This window comes from Lonchura striata, chromosome 5 (genome assembly GCF_050655825.1).
Source record: "Lonchura striata isolate lonStrDom1 chromosome 5, ASM5065582v1, whole genome shotgun sequence".
NCBI classification, from domain to species: domain Eukaryota; kingdom Metazoa; phylum Chordata; class Aves; order Passeriformes; family Estrildidae; genus Lonchura; species Lonchura striata.
This window is the reverse complement of record NC_140707.1, coordinates 68,540,068-68,561,801: the sequence shown is the minus strand read 5'-3', so window position 1 is coordinate 68,561,801 and position 21,734 is coordinate 68,540,068. Positions and strand designations below refer to the sequence as shown.

Sequence of the window (21,734 nt, the reverse complement as noted above, 5' to 3'; positions counted from 1 at the left end):
TAAGAACTTAGGATGCCAAACTGTTTTTGAAAGCTCCTGGAGTTCTTGTACTTCTGTAAAGCCTAGCAGACAACACTATAGTTCTAAAGACTTACTCTCCATTAAATAAAAAATTCTCTTACAGTGTGTTTCTATACAGAATAACATTTCAAAGGAAGAGTTACAAACCAAACTCAGAAGTTCCTAAGATATTCATAACAAAACCTTCCAAAAGAGCCTGCAGTTAAACTCTACGTGTATGCAGTACACCTGCTCCCTTCCCTCCACAAAAGCAGTATTGAAATATAAACCATTAACATCTTCTCTGACATTAATTAATACTACTGGGAGAAAAATAAAACTGCATCATGAAGCTCAAGACAATCCAAATTGCAGCAACAAAAATAATAACTTGTCTTTTTTTTCTACTTCATTCTTAGTAGACATCTGAGTAGATAAAAACTCTTCATCCTGATCCATACTGCAGGGGTTTTTTAAAGTGCAAAGAGAAAAACAAAATAAATTGACATTTCCTTAGTAGTATTTTCTTCTCTGTAGCATAAAGAAACCCAAGGATTAATATTAATTTCCACTACAAGAATCAAGTGTATCTCATTATACATATGAAGAATCACACCGCTTCTGTGGTATTTACAGTTGCTGAAACCACATTCAGTATTCTCATCAGGAGCATTCTTTTGAGTTGGCTCTTCATATATGTTTACATTAGATATCCAGAAACAACTTAGTAAGTACTTTTCTAAGATTTGTATTATCAAGTTTTTGCTTTGATCAGTAGAAGTCAATCACTTCTGATGCAAAGATGCTGCAAGTACTGCAATAATCCACCATTATTGCAAGTATTGCAATAAATCTCTTTTATGTGAAGATATAGCAAAAAGCTTTCATTTGGAAAGTAAGAAACAAAATTAATACATGACAAATAGGAAAGGAATTTCAGAGTCCTGGAATTAAATCTCTCCCAACCATTTTACAAAAAATAGAGAGTGAACACTATATATGCCATAGCACAGCTCAACTACCAGCCTTTCTATGTAAGAAATGGAATATCTAATTGAGAAATCAAGGCCAGAGCTTCAAAAGAGTTGATCCTGTGTGGTGATTGAGGAGAACTCTTGCTTTGAAAATTAAACTGTGGTGCTTGTCAAGGAAATTAAACTGTGGTGCTTGCATGTAACTGGTGAGCTATGAATCAGTGTCAAGAGCTTGTAAGAGCAGAGGAATCTGTGTTTTCCACTCCTTACCAGCAGCTGGCCAGACCCAAGTGATGCAAACAATGTTCCAGGCTTTTTAAAGGACCAGTCCTCACTGCCATCCTGCTGCCCCGGGCAGAACATGTATATCAGCATGTATTAATTGGCTTGTAAGTTGGCTTCTGGGCTTGAAGCCTTCTAAAGCTTTTCATGGATATTAATCTGTACAGTGTTCTGCCCAGTGTTTTCATTCCTCTCTTTAGTTCTTTCCCTTGGTGCTGCTGGTTTCATGCTGGTCTGGACTACTTCATGGAGAATCACAATACAATTCCCTTTTATTTCTTCTTCTTTTGTGACAGAAGATGAAGATATCTCCCTTCTTCACAAAGATTTTTTGCTCAGTAGTAACTTTGTAGTGGCTGCTGGACAGCTCAAAAGAAGCTCCTGCCTTTGGTACCCACATTCTGCTGTTGTATTTTTGCACATTGCTTTTAGTTTGCAAAGGTTTTATTTCCTATGGCTCATTTTCTCAATACACAGTTTCTGTGTGGGGTTTTTTTCCTAGAGGTTTTTTTTGTTTGTTTATTTTACAGCTTCATAATACACCCATTTTTAACACCAGTAGTTACTTAGGCAGTCACTTCCACGCTTTCTAGTGAAGGCTTTTTTAATACACTGATGTCAGAAAAGATATTAAGAAACCAATTTCATGCCATTTTCTACAAGCCTTTATGTTGTGGAACATACACAACTTCAGGTGAAGGTAGAAGCAAGACTCCATGACAGGAAAATAAATGTACAAATGGCAGGTCTGGAAGGGCACCCTATGGACTCCTTACCACGAGGAGCCTCACTGAGAGATTCTTACACCTCCTACCCAGAGCATGGATCTCTGCCTCTTACAGCAGGTCTTTAACTGGTATTTTGTGTTCTGCAGACTGAACACACATGGGTTTCTTCAAAAATTCAAAGAGAATGCTTTCCATCCTTTTTTTTTACCTTGTCTTAAAACCAGGGGGATTTCTTGCTTCCCCATATTTCTGTTCTTGCCAATTACAAAAATCTTACATGAGAAGGTAAAATGGGTGCAAAGGCTACACCACAAAGAAATGATCACCTGTGAAAAAAATCTTAGGAATTACTAAAATTACATTTTTTATAGATATGTTCCACTAAAGGCCTATTTAAAACCTTAAAAGTATTCTTTTTCAAGCACACCATAATATAAAATCACTTAGACAAAGTCTTTCAGATACCTTTTTGCTTTAAAATGGATTTTGGTCTAAAAGTGCCAGCTCAACAGGAGATATTTCAACATTCACAAGGACTCCAGATAAGTGCAAGATAGTCCTCATGGTGATTTTCAGTCATTGTAATTGAGCTCAAATTAAAGTGAGTCCCAGCTGTAAATGATCACTGACCAATTTACTAAGCCATTAATCCTGTCTATGAAACTTTCACTCATGCTTGTTTTTAAGAACTAAATTAAGAGTTAAATTTCTTAAGTAGTTCAGAGGTGAAGACAACTGACATGTGGAACTCTGACTTCTTTTCCAAAGATATATATTTAGTAGAGTTAATGTTATTTTATCTCTGACTGCACAGTCACAGTAGTTGCATTAAAAACTACTCACACAGATCTCTCAGCAGTAGCTGAGGAGAAAATGCTTCTACAAAGTATTTTTATAGCATGTGTCCAGATACATTGAGCTTCCAAGAATCAAAACTTGTCACTATCTTAACCCCCAGAAAAATAAAACTTTTTAAATTACATAATTTAATCACATGACCAGAATTAGAGAAGCTTGCCAGTCCTTATTTAACAACAATCTGTGTTTTGTAGCAGTCTTTGTGTAAATACTGATGTAGTATTCTGGATAAAAGCAAGGGAAAAAATAATTTTGAAGTGTACCTTTCTTTAAATTTTTGTGGCTTCTCAAGACTTTTCTGATTTTTTCCTTCAATTTTTTCAGAATTATTTTGATCTTCTTTAGTCTCTTTGAAACTCTTAAAAGATAAAGAACAAACGGCATAAAAATTGACAAAACTTGAAGTATTTTAGCTACATGCTGCAAAAGTTTTCTAAACCTGATGGCTCAGTGCTCAGTAGTAGTTTTTGTAGCCAAAAGGTTATGAAGAAATAAGGAGAACAAGGTTAAAAAGAGGCAATATTTTTTGTTGGATCAACTGTAACTACTGCAATAAACACAGAAGTTTTGGAGCATGGGTCTAAATGTCAGGACCTGGAGCTCTTTACATGGTCTCTTTCACAACTATGAACAAATTCATCACATCCCTTCTTCCTGTCTGTTTACACAGCATAAACCACATTGGGAACTTCAACCTGGATCTAGGAGTGTCAAACAGGATCACAGAATAGAAATAGAAAAAACACCTGTGCAAAACATGCTGCTATCAACACGAGGCAGTAAAGGAGTCCTTGATCATCTGCTCCAGGCAGATGGATAAAAGCACCCAGATGCAATGCCATGACATTTACTAAAATTTTACAAGATTGGGCTACTCAGGCTTAGAAGAGACCTTTTATAGAGGAGTAGGTCCAAATTCTGTACTGATAAAATCCCTCTGATTCTCCCTTTGGAATCAGCATTTCTCCTAGTCAATCAGCCAGTTTTATTCCTGGGTGTTACATACCCACATATGTATTTTGGTGAAAAAAAAATAAGGGGAGAAGGAATTTCCATTATTCTTATTGTAAAGCATACTTAGTTAAATACAAACCCTTAAAAACCTAGTAGGACCTGTGAAAGCTGCACACTCAAGCCCTGGGGCTCACTGAGGAGTGGCCCTGATCTATTTTCAAGTGTATTCTCCTGAGCTGACACCAAAGTCATCGTGGCACGGTGCCTTAGCAGAAGCTGCAGAGAGGAAGCTGTAAGAGCCTTCACATTCATGGACCCCTCTGCTCTAAGCAAACACGTGTGGTGCCACAGAAATGTAATTATAAGGCTGAGATCATCCTGTTGGTCTGTGAGCTTGAAAATACACTACTTTTTTGATGTTTCAGAAAATGTAACAACGCTACGTATGACCACATATATAATACATATTTATATAATTTAAAATTAATATACAGTTACCTCTTTTAAGCAGTCAATTTTTGTTTTTAATTCTTCTGCTTCTTTTTCCAGTTTGATGGTTTCCTGTGCAGCAGCTTCAGCAAGCTGCAAGGTTTCCTGTGTTTTTTTCCTCATAGAGGCACTTCCATGTCATGGAATATATTTTACAACAATGTATTTTTTCAAGCAAGGGATGCCATCAGATCCCTGACTTCTCTATGCCATAACACAAATTCTAGAGGTACAGGAAGCTCTGATAAATCTGCATTTCCTTGGCAAATCTTCAACTCTAACTTCTATTAAGCTTCTCCTAAATGAAGCAGTTTGATGGATATGTTATTAAATGAAATTTTGTATTCTTTCTCCAAAATGCTCACATAAATTCAAACTGAATAGCTGAATTTGACCTCCAGTTTTCTCACAGAAAAATGCCAATGCTGCCACTCTAAACATAAATAATTACTGTATTTTCTAATAGAAAGTTGTGATAGGTAAATATAAAACTCCTTTCCTGACAACTGAACAAACACTAGAAATCAAGGATACATGTGTACAGCCCAATCATTTATGGATGTAAAAGGAACAGCCTCTGCAAAGATAAAATTTGCTTTCAGATCATTAACTAACAAATCAATTTTCTTAAACAAGTACAAGACAAATTAATAGATCAGGAACATTTATCTTGGCTTAGTACAGATAACAACAATTGCAGTATAACAGTAATGGCATTAAAAAGAGCATTGAAAAGTGATGCAAATTAAATTTATAATTTTGAGAGGCTCGATCTAAAGAAATCTTTTAACTTTTTACCCCAAGAAGTTCAGTGACAAAGCTCTCCCCATTACATTTATGGCTCAGAGGAAGCACTATCAGTATGTATAATCTAAATTCTTATTTGCTACAGGTTTTGTTTTTTTTTTTCTAAAAATGGTGTGATGAAGAGAATATATTTTATTAGCTTAAAGGAAACTTCAGAAAATTGGAGGTTTTCTGCATGACACTTTTGATGTGCAGTGCACTGCCAAAAGACTTTATTACAAAAGCATTGACAATAGCAGTACCCAGAATATCCAAGCAAGCATCTTCTTTCCATTTGTATTTTTCAAGGCGTTTCAAAACTCTCTTTTGAATTTCTTCAACTTCTTCCTTTTTTTGGTAATACTTCTGGGCAAGAGCAGTTTCTGTATATTTTTTGCGCTGTTCCTCCAAAGTCATTCTACACTGGGTTATGAAATCCTCATATATTTTCCTATAAAGATACATGCAATTTAATTATTTTCCCAAGAAACCATTGTTTATAAGAAAAAAAAAAACATATAAATTTGTGGCATCTGCTCAGTCAGTTTGCTGCTGTCATAGGAAGAAAAGTCAGATTATATTTAATATGGCAATATTTGGCTTTAATTTTTTTATTTCCCAGCTATATTCAAGGAAGACTGTGCTGTATGTAACAGAGAATAGTCATGATGTAAAAACCAGCCAAATCTCCCTGTTCTGAAGGGAATGTAGACCATACTACATTCAAAGGCAGCCTGGTAGATGACAAACGTGTTTTTGCCTGTGTAATTATCATGAAACTCATGGCAGGCCAAAGTCTCTGCTGGTGCATGTTGGCACAATTCCATCAGTTTCAGTGGAGCTGGATCAAAGTCACAGTGGAAGAGAATTTGGCCAAACCTCCCATATTTAGAGCAGTCTGGTGCAACACTGGACTAAGAACTGCCTCCAAGGAGATGCTGAGTAATCTCTGTTTGACTCAGGGAAGCCTTGAACACACACATCAGTCACACTGAAACAACAGGACTATTCATACTTAAGGTTAAGCAAACACTTAAATGTTTAAGTGGCAAAGAGCCAGAATGTTCAGCTTCTTGTGGGGATGCCTTGTAAATTAATGTTACACTAAATGTAACTTCACTGACATCATGTGAGCACATAGCTATGAATTACTGGAGTAGGCAACATCAATTAATGCAGGAAAAGCTTATGTGAATAATGAAGAGGCAATTTTTTTTAAATTAAATTATTAATACACCTAAGGATTAGCAAGAATTTCCTTTATGGAAAAAACTATGGTGTATAAAAGCAATTAAATCCAGAAACCCATTTCTTAACCTGCCCCTACATTAAGGAACAGCTTGCAAAGCACATGGGACTTCCCTTTAAGGAACACATTTTATCTCAAACTGCTATTTATCATTTAACTGCAGCATGACTGAAAGGCTGCACTTGAGAGTCCTGGCTGCCCACTGGCTGTGCCATGTAATGGCAGAGAGAAAAACTTATGTCTAAATTCAATACAAAATCTTCTGCTCTTACAAAAGGAAAACAAATTCACAAGGCAAAACACAGTCAGATTCTAATTTTCGAATCAAATTACACTCCAAGCAACAGTTCCTGTTAAATGGAATGTTAAAATTTAGGGGAGAGAAGTTGTAGGTCAACACTGTGAATTGATATTTCCCAAATTTCACATAGAAAATTACACTAATCTATGTGGTTTTCTACACAGGTGGTCTTAGGAATCTAATTTTTTTTTGTTTATTTAATATTTCTGTATACTGTACAAATTTTTTCAGATATGAAATATGAAAAATATTCAGTTCTATTTAATTAAATAGATGTTACAGGAATAACTGATCAAAAATAAATTTGCTAATAAACTCAGAATGCATTACAAATAGATTTAAATCATAAATATAAATAAGTAAAATAATTTGTTGTAACAGGTGCATTTCAAGCTTGTGAATATAATCCTAAAACTTCATATTCTTTTCCCAAAATCTATTTTTCAAAGATAATATTTGTGGCCATATATAGTACAGTAGTCTTGAGTAATCATGACTATTTTTAATATTTTCTCCAAGTAATTTACATCCTGCAGTTCATGCAGATAACACAGACTATGTAGAATTCACCACTGTTCAGATTAAGTTTTAATCTAATTACAGCAGGAAAAGGGCAGCGCTCCCAACCCCCTGAACATTATGTGGATAGCAATTTATTACTTTTTCCTTCTTCATATCACTTATTTTCAGGATTAACTTCCAGCTCATAAATGCATTCTTATATGTTCTTGAAACCAATAACAACAAAAAAATGTGGACCATTTTATAAACCTCCATTATAAGTGCCTAATTAAACATGAACTGATCTGCCCATCTTTAAAACACATCTTTCCATCTAAAGCAGCATGTCCTCAGTGCCCCCAAATGCCAGAAGAAAAAGAACATTCAACTCATAAAGTTCTAAAGACACTTATTTTTCTTCCTAATTTAAATATCTAGAATTTACTGAATGCACATCTTGCTGACTTGAACATATCATCAAATGCTTTCATGCAGAGAGACTATATTTGGGGTATAGTTTTAAAAAAATGCATGAATTAAATTTATTTTGTGATTTGTACTTATGATGTCTTACAATTAAGCTCAGGAAAACAGATCAAACACTTTCATGTTGGAACTGAAACTAGTTATCTAAAGAAGCAATTTAAAAGTAATGCTTCTTTGGCTTGTCAGCTCAAATTAGTGAAAGCCAAAAAGGCTTAATCATATACTCATAGAAAGCCAATTTAGCCTTATTTTTCACCAAATTTAGAGCTCTGAACAGGAAGAAGAAAGATAAGCTACTAAGTGAGTTAATTAAAGGCTCTCAGGCATGCTGTTTCTGCTGTCTTGGGCAACTGGCAAAAAGAATGATTACAAAAATCTCAAAGCCAATGTTTTAAATTACCTAAATTTACAACTCTTAACTGGTATTTAGTTATCTGGAGGGGTCTGCCATGACTTCTGCACCACAGGGCCAGCAGCCTCCAGCCCCTCACAGACAGAGCAGGGCAGGTGAGCAGCCTCCCTAAACTGGAGATCAGTTTTACTTTGTTCAGTAAAATTTTGGAGGGCTACCTTGGCACAGCACCTTTGAAACATTTATGTGAGAATCTTCAGGGTCTGTTTTTATTTCATTGACTGTAGGCAGCTACATTGCACAATTCATCATTTCTTTTAAATGCCAAGTCTAACTAATGAAGATGAAAGATCTGATATTCCACTCACTGAAGAGAATTGAATTTGCAATTAATGCTGACTAGAAGCCTGCCCACAACTAGTCTTAAAATTATTTTAGACCAGGTTTTCTGAGCCACTTACTCATTTTTCAGGACCTAAGACTGAATTTGAATGCTTTGTGGTTATTTTGAAGAATATACAACAGTATACAAAAACTTGATTTGTATATTCTGATAATGCTATGCAATTTATATCCAAAAATAAGGAAAATAATAGAATTATCTGAATGCTTCTAACTGTTACCTGAAAACATTAATTGTTTTTATTTATTGGGCTTTTCTTGAAACTATAGGCAACTGTACGATGTTCTGAAAAATTGTAATAGGCATTCGGGAAGCAACAGAGTTTCAAGAATTCGTATTTTATCATACAAAATAAAATATTATCTCATAGTAATGTAAACAAAAAATTCTTTCAATTATTCAGTCACTTATAAGTGACCATAAACTGAAAAGTTTGCAACAATTTTTTCCTGCAGACAGCACTAGTTTTGCAGATCAGTTTAGTCAGTACAACTGCTAGACACCTTATCTCATGTGATCATAGATACCTCTCGCTTTCTGTAGCTTCCTCTAAAACTTTCATTTCAGTTTTCAAATATTCTCCATGCTCTTTAAGAATTGTATAGGTGGGCTTCCAGCTGTGGACAAAGTAAACAAAAAAATAAAAGTATATTAGTGGTCTTTCTTAGTAAAAAAAACATTTAGAAAAGAAAAGGCCTAGTTACTTTAGATAGCTTAGAAATGATTTATTAATTTTTTGAAAGTTAAATACAAATAGGTTTAGTACAGAAATCTTTTGCAGGCATACATTTATTTTATTAACATTTTAAACCTGCAAATTCAAGAAAAAAGAAAATATTTAAAATTAAGAAACATTACAAAGCACTTTTTAAGAAATTAATGGAATGAACTTCACAAGTTTTTTGAGCTAATGCTAAGTAATCTAAATCCATTTTAGGTCCTCAACACATCACCATCAATAAATCCTTTAGATATGTTGAATCTTCTTGTTGGAGACACCCACAACTTCATTCTCACCAGTATCACCAGCACCCATCTCACACCTAAATGCAAGCAGCAGTTACAAACTCAGAATTCCCTCCATTTGGTAAGCAAGTCCTGCTCAGAAGGCATCAGTGACTTTCCTGCAGCAGGATGCTGTAGATGGCACTGAGGGCAGAGCAGCTTCATGGAACACTCAGGACTATTGGAAGAGCAGGACTTTCTCAACATCCAGGCATTAGAGATACCTCTGCCTTGGATATGGGAATACCAGAAAAACAAGTAGATAGATTTTGTGATTCAAGTGAAAATTCAGATGTGATCTCTAGGAGAAGCATATTCAAAAGTTTTTGAAAATAAAAAATCCTGTCTGGAAAAAAAAAGGTATAAGAAGTACGAACCACTCCAGCACTCCTGGCACAAATTGTTGGACACCACTGGTGATTAAAAGTGGAACGACAAAATGTTGCTTCACCATATCTACTGCAAATTCAGCAGGAAGCTGAATTTCAAAAGAGTCAGATTTTTGCAAAAGCAGAAACCAACATACTTAGATTAAAAAGCACTTGCACACCAGACACTGTTATGTTCTTTTACTCAGAAAACTCCATTAATTTCTTCAGAAAGAAAAAAAACCTGAGATGTAAAATTCATAGAGACTTTATTAATCAGAGCACAAGCCATGTTGTGAGTTACATTTTTTGTTCACATCTATTCTGTGGATGTGGAAAAAACATGTGATACAAGAACAGTGGTTTGTGAACACAACCAGGCACGCAGGATTCAAGCAGCTCATTTACTTGTTTGCAAAATGCATCACTGTCTTATGGATGTCCTTGGTAGTATCACATTTATTTGTCCTTCTTTTCATCAGCCAGAGAATAGAAAATATCTTTAACCACACTACTCTGAAAGCAATAAAATTATCTTGTAGTCTGTCTTGGGACAAGACAACAGTTTCTTTTCCTAACTAACAACATTCTGAGTTCATGTGGCTTTTTTTAAATTATCTTCTATTTCCATTAAATCCCACCATCCTTGCATCCAAATTTAAAAATCATAAGAGAAACAATAAAATTTGAATCAGTTCCCTCAGCAGCAGCATTTCACCCCTTGTTACTGCTCTGGGATCAACATTTCTAGTTTGAATCCTTCAAGAAACTAAATATTAGCAAAATGTCATCACTTGTCTAAAAATATGTTAAAAATATGTTTCATTTGGGTCATTTTCTGTCTTCAGGTCTTTTTTACATAGACCAGTATGGATTTCTTCAGAAAACACAGTATTATCCCAATACATCTATCCCATATATCATATTTTCTCTAGACTTGCTGAATATAAGAATCTTGTATTTTGTTCAAAGTCTTTGAACCTGCTTCAATGTACTCATAATGTCTTGCAACCCAGACAAAACGTTGTTTCTCTGAGAGCTCTATAGAGCTCTATCACTGGCAATTAGTCAGCTGTGAGGTTGATTGTGACTCCAAAACAGTATCTGAATTTACTAAACCAACATTAGAATCATGTCCAGTATAGATGCAGTGTCAACTAGAATAAATTTTAGAAGTTTGGGGTGATTCTACAGTGTAAGTGCTCTAATTGTCTGATCTTATAGCCAGGGCTTGTTTATTGAAGTTTTCAGTCTGTCGTTAAATGACATTTCCAATAATTTAAGACACAAAGTCTCTACTCTTCTGCAAGCATTGTCCTTCTATGAATACATGTATTCATTAATGAGTCACTTCTCATTTTCAGTCTCTTTACACTAATGCCATTAATTATTCTTTGTAGGACTTGAGCCAAAACCCATTGAATTAAATGATTAAAATTTAGATCAGATCCTTAGTTCTACCCTTAATTTTTTACTCCTTCATTTGCATCATTTTACAGTTTGTCATTTGCAGCTTCAAAAAGATATCAAAGGAAGCAGTGTGGATAGTTTCATAAACTTGTGTAAGTGTTCATTTTATACTACACTGGAGGCAAGATCATAATGTAATGGAAAAATAGAATTTTTGTACCAAGGTCAGATCTTTTCCCAACTCATTTAATGGTAAACCTACAAATCAGTATTGAATGGCAATTCATTCAAATAAGCCAGCCACTACACTCACTTTATTCACTAATGATTCCATTCTTTCTTTTTCTTTCTGAGAGTTAAAAATAAAGCTAGAAAGAACCCCAATGCCATCTTTACTTCCCTCTTTATTCTCAGAAACACCCACATTCTCCACTCACATTGTAAAAAAAATTCTAATGTATGGCATAGATATTTTTATTGAAGTACTTACTTTTAGATATAGAATTGTAAGAAATCAAATCAGATTTTGCCAACAAATCTCCAGCTTCTCAGGAACTAGTCAGATTGTGGAGAAATGGAAAACTCTGCTGAATTTTGTCACCTGGGACAAACTCTCTGTATTGTCAAATATAGATCTGCCTTGTCAGCTACCCTTGCAAACACCTGAAGTTTTAATTTTTAAAAATTACAGGAAGATAAAACTCCTTGTAGCTAAACTGTGTCTTGGAAAGCTTCTAATTGCTAAGATCCAAAAGCAATCAGCATTTAAAACTTGAACTAATTATCTGATACAAACATTTATGCAAGGAAAACTCTGAATGGCAGCCCATTGCATTCATCCAAAGATTGTGCCAAATTTTGCAGTCTGGAGCAAAAGTGATACTGGAATCTGCCAGCAGAAGCACACACATGTGTATGGAGAGGCAGTTATGGCACATGTTGTGTGAAAATAATATAGAACAAAAAGTAAATTGAGACATGTTGTGAAGAAAGAATAGAAATGTTCAGTTTTAGGAAGTCTTTTTTTTTAACAGCATTCTTAATATTGGTCAAAACTCAGATGCATCCAGCTGTAGAAAAATTATGCTTCTATTACCTTACTACATGAATACTTTAGCATGCTGCAAAGATAGTACCTGTGATCTTCTAAAAACTGGGGATTTTAATGAAAACTAACCCAAAACTAAATGTAGTCTGCTTTTCTAGAATTCTTCTTCAGCAGATGGGTAATACTGTAATTTTTATACCTAAAGATTTACAGTTTTTAAGAAAACAGGAGAATAATAAAGTTTTCTTTAACATCACTGCTGTCAGAACACACCCACACATATTTTTTCCTTCCTTTCTCACTGACTTCCTTAATGCCAGCCACAGCTCAGAGTTCAGGCTCTTTCATACTCACGCATCACAGAGCTTCTTGCTGCTCTCATTCTGCTTTTGTAAATCAGCAAGTGCCTCATTGCCTTTTTTTATATTTTCCTCCAACCAAGCAATTTGATTCTTCTTTTCTGCAATTTTTGCAGTGCACACTGAAATTAAAAAATAAATTTTAAAGTATATTAATGCATTTTCAACAAATCCATGAAATAAAATGTCTACATTTAGAATGATTAAAAATTCCTTCCAAAAAACTTCATCATGCCAGGTGAGTGGACAGCCTGCAGTTAAGCAAGGTAACAACAAAGGGAGTCAAAACATAGGGATTTTCAGCTGTGTGGTGAGTACTTCAATTATCATCTCATACTGTGAGACTGCCATGATTTGTGCTGCTTCTGAATCCCCAGTCTGTATAGAACTGAAGTAACTGTTAGTGGTATTCCCCAGTTCAGTGTTCCCACTGAAACACCCCTCACTCTCTAGCCAGAACCAGGAGATTCTTTCAAACATTTGTTTTCTTTTGCAGAAGCCCAGAATGTCAAATATTCTGAGTGGGAAAGCTGACTACAATAAAGGAAAAATAAAATCATCACAAAAGGCATATAAGCAATTAGTGGAAAACAGAAAGAGAAAAATCAAAATAAAAAGGAATTTTACTCAATGTAGGAATGTAACATCTGATAAATTGGTATAGGACACAGGTTAATTAATTAAAAAGTGCATTATGGCAGTTTCACAAGGACTATGATATTTGTGAAGATTCTTAAGGCAAAAATCTTAATTCTGCCTCTTCTGACAGCAGACAGTTGATAACTCTTTCTGAATGAGTGGCTAGAGAAGAATCCATGTTGTTTAACATGATCAGTGCTCTCTTCACAAGTAAAAGCTGTCAGAGCTATCATGCATGCTCACCTTGTAATGCAACAGGCACAACTTGGTGAATTTTTTTTCTCTGCATTTTTTATTCTTTTTTTCTATGGAAGATTTTAGATTTAACAGTGCTAAATCATCCCTTGCTATCACTGCTGCCCTGAAGCACTAAATGCCATAGTAGGTGGCCCTACATAGAAGTCAATCACATCCTGCCCTTTCCTCATCTACTCCATAGGGAAGAGCATCTTAGTGATGCAAGGTGGGTCTTGAGTAGTTGGGATTACTGCTCTGGAGTTTCAGTTCATCCTGAATTTTGGCTCTGGTTTTGCACTACTTGCTACATATTAATTTTCAACAGCATCTATAGCACCTGCATTTATAACAGAAAATAAACCACTTCCCACAGAGAAATATCAGTCAGTGAAAAGCAAAAATTTCTCAATGTTATTTAATATCTTGGCTTATCCTTGGGCTATCTTCAGTCTCTTAATATTTTCAATATCTAAAGTCAGTAACTTGAATGAAGCATAAATATTGGACAACTGACATGGCTTCATTTCAGTAAATAAACAGCTGAGTATGGCAGAACCCTGTAGCCGACTTTTTGAGATTTACCAAAATGTAACATAACATCATTAACAAAATATACACTTCACATTTAGTACTTTTTACTAAACTTTACTAAAGTTTTAGATAAACACTTCTGTGAGCTGTTCAACTCACCCTGTGAGATCCATCTCACCCAGTGTTAGTAGTGCAGGGACCTTCTCCAGAGCAGCACACCCTTGGCTGCAGCTACACCCAGCTGAGACAAGCTGACACTTCTAAAGTTTACTTCATCTAACCCACTTCAAACTGTTTCTTCAGGATAAGGTAAATCCCACCCTAAAAGTGCCTGTTTCCCTCCACTGGTAAGAAAGGGACTGTAGCCAAATAGCCTGATAAATCTCACACCAAAAGTCCAAGGCTAAATGCTACAGCTGTTCATCTGCCAAGAAATACTCACAGAGATAAAATTACATCACTGTTACTATATTTTGCTAAGTTTTTGGAAGACTTAACCTAAACTGCTAAAAGCCTGAGTGTTGGCTGTGTGTTTACACATATTTAGGTATCTCTGAACACAAAAGAAGCTATGCCATGTTACTACACAGCCTTCAGATTTTCCCTAAGAGCACTTCCCCTAAGCCTGCATAAATGTTAAGAAAAGCCTTATCTCTAAGGTTCAGTTGTGTGACTGGAGAGTTAAACCAGAGTCCAAGGTGTGTCAGATTTAGTGTTACAGGTGTTTTCATGTTTAAGGTGTTTCAATTTAATTGTGACAATCTTCTTAATGAATAAGTACTTGGACGTATCAGTGAAGATTATTAGAAATGTTATAATCAAAAAGAACACCAATTAGCACCAATTAGACCAGAATTTTCTCTTCTGCTTTTTTTTTCTTTTTCTTTCTTTTTTTTTTTTTTAATGGAGGTTATGTGCTTGAATATCTACCTACGAAGTACCAGAGGTGAGCACAGATGTTCTCAGATTGTGGTAGAGAAACTATTCTTCAGACATGAAGCGATTCCACATAGTAGCATGGTTAAAAAAATCAGTCCAGACATAAGTCCATATTATTGTGTTGTCTGTAAGCCCTGGGAGAGAGCAAATTTGATGCAGAGCAAGACTTTCTCTTTGGGTTTACTGTTTTGAATTTCAAATAAAATAACCAGCTGCTTGATTGCAGAAAAAGAAGAACAAGGCTTGAGTACGTAGTAGCAACAGAGAGAACTTTCATTATTTTAAGGAAATAGAAAGAGAGAAGATGCAGTGAGGCAGAGGTCCAAATCTGGAAAGAACAAAAAACATGAAGAAAGAAAGGGAGGCAAGTGGCAGATGTATTGAGCAAGCACAGCTGAATCAAAGGGCTGCCAGTGACTGTGAGGAGCTGCCGAGTCAGAGCAGGAAATGGCGCAGCATGAAACTGGCTGTCCATGAGGCAGCTGAGCAGCCTCAGCTAAAAGTCGCGAGCAAAAGCAAAGTCTGCTGGGGAGAATGAGCGAGTATTGATGGCTAAAGATGAGGCAGGGTGAGAGCAGGACACGGGACAGCTTCCATTGTTTATCCCGCTTCCGCCCCCGAGACACAGAGCATGTCCCAGGGTTGATGAAACAAAACCAGTGTTCAGCATCCAGTAAAATGATAATTTGTCACTACTCACAATTTATCTGGTGATCCACATGTTCCTTAGCACTGCGGTTTTTTTCTATCTGGGAAGCTTAAGAAGAAAATTAACCCTTAATTATATACATATATATGAGTGGAGCTGTGAAACAAACATGCTGTGCAGCATTAATTCCACAAACTCTGATTAACAATTATTTTAGCAAAATATTTAAATAGAAATTTTACTATTAAATAGCTGTCAGGACTCCTCTCCACAGCCTCACAGCTAACATTATACAAGCAAAGAACAAAAGCTTAATATTATACATTTATTTGGAGTTAATATAACTATTTAAAAGCAGAAAATATCACTGTATGCAGTGCATAAGTAATTGTTAATAAAAAATGTATGATATAATGACCTACCAAGCTTGACCAGAATTTTGTCCAAGTTGGTCGAAACATCGTCACTCATTGCTTAAACTTCAAAAGAAAAATGCAATTCAAGGATTTACACAGTCAAAAGCCTTGTTGATACAATAAACAAGCCAAAATTGCAAGACAATACCACACATTTTAACATAAAAGGGAGAAAAGTAGTTTTAACTGCATTTGAATTACTATCTAGTGGAACCAAATTTCCCACTAATGGTGGTAAGGGATTTGTAAGAGTCTAAACCACGGTTAGGGAGAAAGGACATATATAATTTAGGTAAAGCGTTGCTCCTGGAGCAGTTCTGTTTGAGAGGCTTAATGTTCTCAAAAGGCAATGAAGAATGCAAGGAGAGACGTTTGTCTACAAAATGTGTAGCCCGTATTCCAGCTGGTTATTAAGCCCATGGACTGCAGTGCTGCTGATGGAAAGGCTCCTGTAGCATCTGCACACTCCTCCTGTACAACCACCAAGTCCATTTAAATCAAAGGTGTGGGAATGTTAAGTGTGATTAAAGACGATATTCTCACTAAATGGAAAACGGATTGTTACAAATACTTTCTTCTGTTTGTACCGTGCTGCTGTGTGCAGAAATTCAGTTTTTAGAGCTGGGGGGTGCTGGCGATCTCTAAAAGGGATGCAAACACCATTCATCAGGATGCTCTGGACACAGCTCGTTAGCTCTGGTGCATTAACAGTGAGCGAAGTCGGCCGGGCTTTAATTGTCCCACGGTGTCTTCCTCACCACACCGCGAGAGGAGCAAAGCCACGACAAACTGGTGCTGAGGATGAGATCCTAATCCAGGATAAAGTGGAATAGAAAAGAACTGCAGAATTGAACTAAAGTGGCATTAGGGCTACATCCTGCAGCACTGAAGCTGTGGAAGCGGGAGGGGGCGAAGGCAGCGTTTAAAATGCTGAGTGTTCGACAGAAATGAATTTGTCTCGTAGTCAAGGGAGGATCAGAACACCTAATCCAAATGACTGGATTAGCACAGGCTGCGATAAAAACTCCGAGAAAGAGATAATAGTTTTACCAAATGTATTTAAAAGATTGAAATCCTGGTTCCTAGTGCTTGAAACCACTTAAGGTAGCAAATAAAAAAAAAATCTTCTGAAAATACTAAGAAAAATACTAGGAAATACTACCTCAAGCCACAGATCAAGGCGGAACATTTTTGCTTTCACATCATGTGAAAAAAATCCAAAATAATTCCTTAATATAAAAAAAAAATAGTTTGGAGCATGTATTAAAAAGGTGTTCTCAAGAAACAATTTGAGTGTTTATTAGCTGGTTTTCTGAAACTTCCCATAAAAACTGTAATATATTGGGGCAAAGAAATTTTATTTACTGTTTTATAAACTGCAACACAAAGTTCATCAACAGAGCATACTGTATAGCTGTATGTTATGAAGACTATTTTATTATCGCAAATACTACAAATAATTTTACCTTTTGAATATTTCTGTAGAAGAGTACTAATGTTTTTGTAGACAGAACTAAAGTGTTTATTTTCTTGTACTGTAGTTTACAATAAAATTTATGAAAAGGGTAAAGTTGCAGAAAACAATGCTTCTGAAAGCAAGCATATGAAAAAAAATGTATTATTTAGGTATTGTTAAAATGAAGTAGTGTAACTGCAAATGTCAAATGCTATTCTGTGCTGTAAATTATGAGGATACAGGTGTCACTAGTAGAAAACGCTGAGAAATTCAATGGCACAGGTAATATAGACGGGGTTTGCAGACTTTAAAACAGTAGGTAACACCAGCCTGCAACAAACTTTTGACATCTGATGTCTTCCAGGATATGACTGTAGCAAAGGCTGATTCTTGGACATACTGCAGAAAAGTAGCATCAAACCATCAGCCAACTAAGGATGTTGGCTAATTCAGAGGAAATTCTCCTCTGTGGCTGATATTTTTGTTAAAGATAAATATGTAGTATGCGCGAATGGGTAAACCAGCTTCAGACTGCATCTGTTCTTTCTAATGGGGCTATCAGAATGCTGCCGGGAGAAAAGTATTGTTATGCATTTTGCACTTTTGCACGACATTAATGTAATTACAAGGAGTTCAATCGTGGCAATAAAGTGTCATGTATTAGAATATTGTATTGGGTGCAGAACCCACAAGAAAACTGCCTGATGTGGTCTCAAGCCATTATAGCACTAACATTAATAATGCCGCTTCTCAGTAACTCATCTGGCAACAGCCACATTCTTCATTAAAAGGTGGAAAATACCCATAACCTGTGGGGTAAATATCTTCCTTAAAATCCCCATTTCGGCTCTACCAGTCATAGGCTGTGAAAATATTAATTCCAGTTGGCTCTATATGAATAATTTTCATTTTAGGGAGACTCTTTTGAGAGCAAACCTGTTCTTCTCCCCTGCTATTCATTACTGTTTATGACTGCAAAGGGATTGGTTGTTTGAATCTTCTTGAAATTTAGAAAAGCTTGCATTTCGTGAGGTTTTTAATCTCTGTTGAAAAAAATAAAATAAATAAAATAAAATAAAATATAAAATAAATAAAATAAATAAAATAAAATAAAATATAAAATAAATAAAATAAAATAAAATAAAATAAAATAAAATAAAATAAAATAAAATAAAATAAAATAAAATAAAATGTGCCTGTCATCGTGTTGTTTATGCTCCTTTGCCCTTCTTTGACCACACTGTTTTAGGAAGCCCTGGAGAAGACTTGAAGCCCGTGAGGAGACCTGAACCAAGAACCCATTGGATTGACACAATTTACTTAGTCCGGCACACACCAAAAAAAAGGCTTTTACTGCAGATGATTCCCTAAAGTCTTGGTATTTTAAAAATTAAAACTATTTCCGTCAAAAGAGGAAAAAAATTGGTGGGAAACCCCCATCCTGTGGGACACCATAGGGGCCGAGGAGGAGCGCCACAAAATGGCGGCGTGAGAACCGGGGCCCGGCTCCCTCAGGGCGGAGAGCGGGCCCGGGGCGCTCGGGGAGCCTCGGCCTTTGTGGGGCCACCAGCACTGCCCAAGCGACCAGAGCGCGGCGGCTCCGCGTCCTCTGGGGCGCTGCCACAAGGGAAAGGGCGAGGAGCCGTCCAGAGACTCACCCAAGGACGACGGGGCCAGAGCTCCCCCTCACCGAACGCTGCCCCTCAGCGCCGCGGGGCAGCCCCGCGTCCCGGGGCGCCTCAGCCCCGCCGAAGGGCGCGGAGACGGCGGCGGGTGCCGCCCGCCCTCCGCGCTCCGTGCCGCGGCCGGTGGGACCGGGCAAGCCCCAAGCAGCTTCGGCGGCCGGGGGAAGGGGCTGAGCCCGTTCACCCGGGCGGGTTTGCCGCCCCGCTCGCCCAGAGACACATCGGCGGGGCGCCTGTGCCGCTAAACCACCCGTTTGCCTGAAAAGCAGAGCTTAGGAGGGAAAGACCAACGTTTCTGAGGGCTCCGGGCGAAAAGCGATGAGGATGCTCCATCTACCGGGGGCAGCGCGCAGGTGGGCGGTGGCCGGGCGGGGAGAGGAGGCAGCGCTGCTAGGACGGGACATCGGAAGCCTTCCGGGGGTTAATTACACACATACACGCTCCTGGATGTGGCACAAAAATAAGGAGTTGAGGAATGTAACGCGCTTTATCCAACCCTTCGGGTACCACTCGTGTTGCTGACCCAGCTGGTGGAAATCAGCCTAAATCCTCCTTCCCTCAATCCCTCACGGGCGCGGCTCTCAGATAGTTTAAAAAGGCATTAAAGCATCTCCCCTCTTCACCCCGGAGCAGCGCTTCACACTAGGGATGCTGTCGCTTATGTGCGTTTGTTTGTTCATGGAAGTGCAGCATTACAAGGCACAGCCCGGGCGTCCAAGAATCTAGAACATGATGCTTCCCTCCACACTTGGTTGCTTTTTACTCCCAATTGAGATTACTGAGGCAGAGGATGGATTTAAGATTAAAATAAAAAATTAAAATAAACCTGGAGGGGGAAAACCCATCAGCCCTCTTCAGAAAGAATAAAGGATAGAGAAACAGAAACAGGACTATGAGAGGGACACAGAAAACTCTCTGCCAACTGTAGCGAGGTGTCAGATGCGATACTACTTTCAGAAAAGTCAGCTCAATCAACAAAACATGCAGCTTCAAAGAGAAATAGCTGAGCTACCTGGCTTCTGGTCAGCCTTGAGGAAGGGAAATAAAAAAGAGAGTGATATGGAGCGGGGCGCATTCTTTGGGAAGGCAGATGTCTGCGGCCTCTGCTCCGTGGTGAGGCTCTGTCCTTTCCAGGAACATCTCTCACCTGTCTCCCTGCCTGTCCTGAAGGGTGAGAGCCGCCTCCTTGCCCTGCTCCCTAGGGATACTCTCATTCCTAAATGCCTCTGGGGCTCTGCATTTGCCACTCCGTCTTCCCAAAACATTCGATGCTTTCCCAAGGAGAAATGGTTTCAAAGCTTTATCCTGCCTTAAGCAACTCCTTAAAGACCCTTTAAATTTCTCGAATGAATGGGAACTTAACAGAGTAGCAGGTAACTTCAATGATGACCATCAGCACCTCGCCGTGTGCCGGTAATTTAAGTAGTGCCAGGGGAGGCTGAGGTTCTCACAGATCCAAGGACCTCAGTTCACCCGGAAGGTGGGCAGTCAGCTCGACAGGCTTTGGATAAAGCTGGCAGGGACTTCCCGGTTAATTCTCCCTAGGGCCTGTTCCCACCGGAGCTTGGCAGAGCCCGGGAGCTCCTTTACCCATCTCTTTATTCTGAGGACTCCCAAGCTGAGGTTATCACTCTGTTCCCACCAACAAAAAAATAAAAAACCTTCTGAAGCTGCAGAAAGGGGAATTTTGTGTGCCACTGTTTCTGTCTTGTTTTCTCTAGTTTCCCAGCAGAATTCCTCTAAAAAGTCCCCAGCTAACCCCAGAGTGGTAAACAACCACTTTCATTACCGACGGCAAGAAGGAAGGGTTCTTTCATAGTATCATCTCTAATCAATGATGAATGGCTTGCATTACCCTGAAAAGAAGCGTAGTCAAGTCAGGGCTCAGAAAAGGCTCCCAAACCTTCTCCCCACTGCTGGCAGATCTCCAAACCCATCATCCTGTTAGCGGACGGCCCCAGTGCTGCCTCTCGTTGGGCTCCATGCCCCTCTCCTGGTTCTGGTGGCTCCCCCCGGTCCTTATCGCCAGCTCTTCCAGCTGATGGAAACCCAGAACCTTCCCTGCAGAGAGCACAGGGCACCCAGTGCCCCCAGCACTACCTGTGATCGGGTTTGGGAAGGTCTCTGCGGACACCCGGCCAAACACCCCCAGAAGAAAGCAGGGGATTGTCGCTGCCTGATTTACTGGGATAAGGGATTGGAAGATTCCTGACCTCATGAAGCTGCTCCGAGATACATTTCTCCTTGAAGCAGCACTGTAATGCTGGAGCCCGGGCAGTGTGGCCCCAAACCTGTTTCCAAGCCCGGGGTGGTGCCTCACTCCCACATGGTACCCAGAGCTGAGGAGGAGCTCTCTCCCAAAAAAAGAGCGACCCCAATTCCTGAGCAGCCTTCAACCACAGCGAGTCACTGCCAGGAAGGGCTGGAATCCAGCTCAGTGCCAGCGCCCAGGCCAGCTGGGACACAGGATTTGTCCTGGACTCATCCCCAAAAACATTTAGACACCTCAGGGTATCTGACCGTGGTTATTCACCTTCCCAAACCCGCGAATTGTCCCCATTCCTGCTTTCTGCTAAATAAGTGACAACCCTCGTCCCCATCCTGGGAGAAGTTGTAAGATTTAAGGGAC

The 21,734-nt window shown here is 38.2% G+C and overlaps 1 protein-coding gene across 2 annotated transcripts in view; it reads right to left on the bottom strand.

Annotated features, from left to right (window-relative positions):
• Positions 1–21,734, bottom strand: part of C5H14orf39 (chromosome 5 C14orf39 homolog) — a 31,021-nt gene extending 9,287 nt beyond the window's left edge. The window contains exons 1-9 of one of the 2 annotated variants that reach the window (XM_085580933.1): positions 19,079–21,734; positions 15,971–16,027; positions 15,600–15,656; positions 12,549–12,675; positions 8,891–8,980; positions 5,335–5,522; positions 4,820–4,862; positions 4,295–4,415; positions 3,106–3,200 (exon numbers count right to left, since the gene is read on the bottom strand). In XM_085580933.1, the coding sequence (XP_085437059.1) occupies positions 3,106–3,200; positions 4,295–4,415; positions 4,820–4,862; positions 5,335–5,522; positions 8,891–8,980; positions 12,549–12,675; positions 15,600–15,656; positions 15,971–16,019 (770 nt within the window). In that variant the 5' untranslated portion in view covers positions 16,020–16,027; positions 19,079–21,734. Of the gene's footprint in view, positions 1–3,105; positions 3,201–4,294; positions 4,416–4,819; positions 4,863–5,334; positions 5,523–8,890; positions 8,981–12,548; positions 12,676–15,599; positions 15,657–15,970; positions 16,028–16,551; positions 18,530–19,078 lie in introns of those variants that run through there. The other variant, XM_077783761.2, reaches the window with a different exon arrangement.